Source organism: Sinocyclocheilus rhinocerous, unplaced genomic scaffold, assembly GCF_001515625.1.
Source record: "Sinocyclocheilus rhinocerous isolate Xijiao unplaced genomic scaffold, SAMN03320098_v1.1 scaffold161, whole genome shotgun sequence".
NCBI lineage: Eukaryota > Metazoa > Chordata > Actinopteri > Cypriniformes > Cyprinidae > Sinocyclocheilus > Sinocyclocheilus rhinocerous.
This window is the reverse complement of record NW_015627226.1, coordinates 1,758,731-1,760,965: the sequence shown is the minus strand read 5'-3', so window position 1 is coordinate 1,760,965 and position 2,235 is coordinate 1,758,731. Positions and strand designations below refer to the sequence as shown.

The following is a 2,235-nucleotide window of genomic DNA, read 5'->3' as shown; positions in this document are numbered from 1 at the left end:
CTCCGGCACCTCAGCCAGTTGGGTCTTCGGGTCAACTGGTAAAAGAGCAAACTCTCCCCGACGCAGAGGATCTCTTTTCTCAGTATGGAGCTGGATTCAGTCGAACAGACAGCACGCCTCACAGAGGAACTTGCGCGGTCGGTGCTGAACTGCTTGAATTCATTCAAGGGCAGTACAGCGGTCCCACTGAAACAATTTCAGAGGTTCCTGGGGCATGTGGCAGCTGTAGCGGCAGTTACACCGCTGGGGCTGCTTCATATGAGACCGCTTCAGCACTGGCTTCATGGCTGAGTCCCGAGGTGGACTGTCATGTAAATTGCCTAGAGTTGTTAGCGGTGTGCCTTGCCTTGAATCGTCTCAAAGGGCGCTTACGAGGCAGCATGTGCTGGTCCGAACGGACAACACGGCGACCGTTGCGTACATCAACCGACAAGGAGGTCTGCACTCCCGTCGCATGTCGCAACTCGCCTGCCAACTCCTCCTTTGAGTCTAAAGGTTCTGAGGTCACTTCGTGCCATTCACATTCCGGGTCTGCTCAACCGTATGGCCGACGAGCTGTCACAAGCTACGCTCCCAGGAGAATGGTGACTCCATCCCCAGATGGTCCAGCTGATTTGGAGACGTTTCCGAGCCGTTCAGGTAGACCTGTCTGCGTCTCCAGAGACTTTTCACTGCCAGTTGTTTTACTCCCTGACTGAAGGAACACTCGGCACGGATGCACTGGCACACAGCACTGTGCAAGATCAGGGAGGATGAGGAGCAGGTCCTGATCGTGGTGCCTTATTGGCCCACTCAGACCTGGTTCCCGGAACTAATGCTCCTCGTGACAGCCCCTCCTTAGCAGATTCCTCTGAAGAAGGATCTACTGACTCAGAGACAGGGCACCCTATGGCACCCGCATCCAGACCTCCGGAAACTTCATGTCTGGTCCCTGGATGGAACGCGGAGGTTCTAGTTGACCTACCCCAGGAGGTAATTGACACCATCACTTCGGCGAGAGCACCGTCTACGAGACCGGCAGACTTCTGCCATTTCCAAGAGGGTTATAATCACCTCTAATCTTCCATATGCACTTAAACGGTTGTTCATATGTATAAGTGCTTCCAGGAGGCTCACACAGGACACTGGAAGGGGCAGCATCCGTGGCGCTTTGGTAGGGATCCCAATTCGTCGGTCACCAACGTGACATCGAGAGTGACCGAGTGAAAGGGAATATCTCGGTTACGTATTGTAACCCTCGTTCCCTGATGGAGGGAATGGAGACGTGAGCCGAGCCCGTGACCCGGCCACTCAGCGGTGGTACAGCAGCTGTGGTGATGGGAAGTGACGTCTCCGTTCCCTCCTTCAGGGAACTAGGGTTACATACGTAACCAAGACGATATGCAGATTACAACTTTAATGTTCACACATTTAAGTTCTATAATACACTGATGTATACCAATTCGTCGGTCACTGACGTGACGTCTCCGTTCCCTCCTTCAGGGAACTAGGGTTACATACGTAACCGAGACGATATGCAGATCACAACTTTAATGTTCACACATTTAAGTTCTATAATACACTGATGTATACACAAATGCAAGAAACATTGAAACAGTAATTATTTGATTCAACACACTGGTTTAAATTTGTTTTTTTTTTGTAAGCAATCCCTTGTGAAAAAGAAGTATGCTTAATTGCATTTAATGTGCACTTGTAGTATACTTCAAATCTTAAAAGTATATTTAAAAAAGTACTTGCAGATTATTTAATTTAATTTTTATTAATGAAAAAAGGCCTAACGTGCACTCGTCCCTGTTTCTTAACATACTTTAGTACACTGTAAATTAAATGTTTCATATCATTGTTTCAATGTTCTTTTGTCATCATTTAAAGTTCACTTATGCTGATGTGTTGACTAACATCCTAAAGTACTATATTATAATTTTAACTGTGTATTATTTAACTGTGTTATTTAATATTATATTTAAAATCTATATATTTTAAATTGCAAAATTAAAAATATGTAATTACAAATATACTGTATTAAATACATTGCATACATGTTTCAATAAAATGGCATTAAAATATATTTTAGTTAACTACAAGGCTTATCAGCGCATTAGAAATTACACAATAACCATATTTCAAAGACAATAGAACTAATTATGAAAATAAGTCCTACGTTAGTGAGTCAAAAAAGCACTCTTAAGTTCAACTGTATTCATTATAAATGTATACTATATTTTATTTGAA

At 44.1% G+C, this 2,235-nt stretch overlaps 1 protein-coding gene across 1 annotated transcript in view; it reads right to left on the bottom strand.

The window, feature by feature from the left end:
• LOC107722565 (far upstream element-binding protein 1-like) overlaps nt 1-2,235 on the bottom strand; it is a gene marked incomplete at its 5' end in the record, with an annotated part of 34,601 nt that overhangs the window by 28,849 nt on the left and 3,517 nt on the right. The window contains one exon of the mRNA XM_016530970.1: nt 1,016-1,022. Coding sequence (XP_016386456.1) covers nt 1,016-1,022 — 7 coding nt within the window. The remainder of the gene's footprint in view (nt 1-1,015; nt 1,023-2,235) is intronic.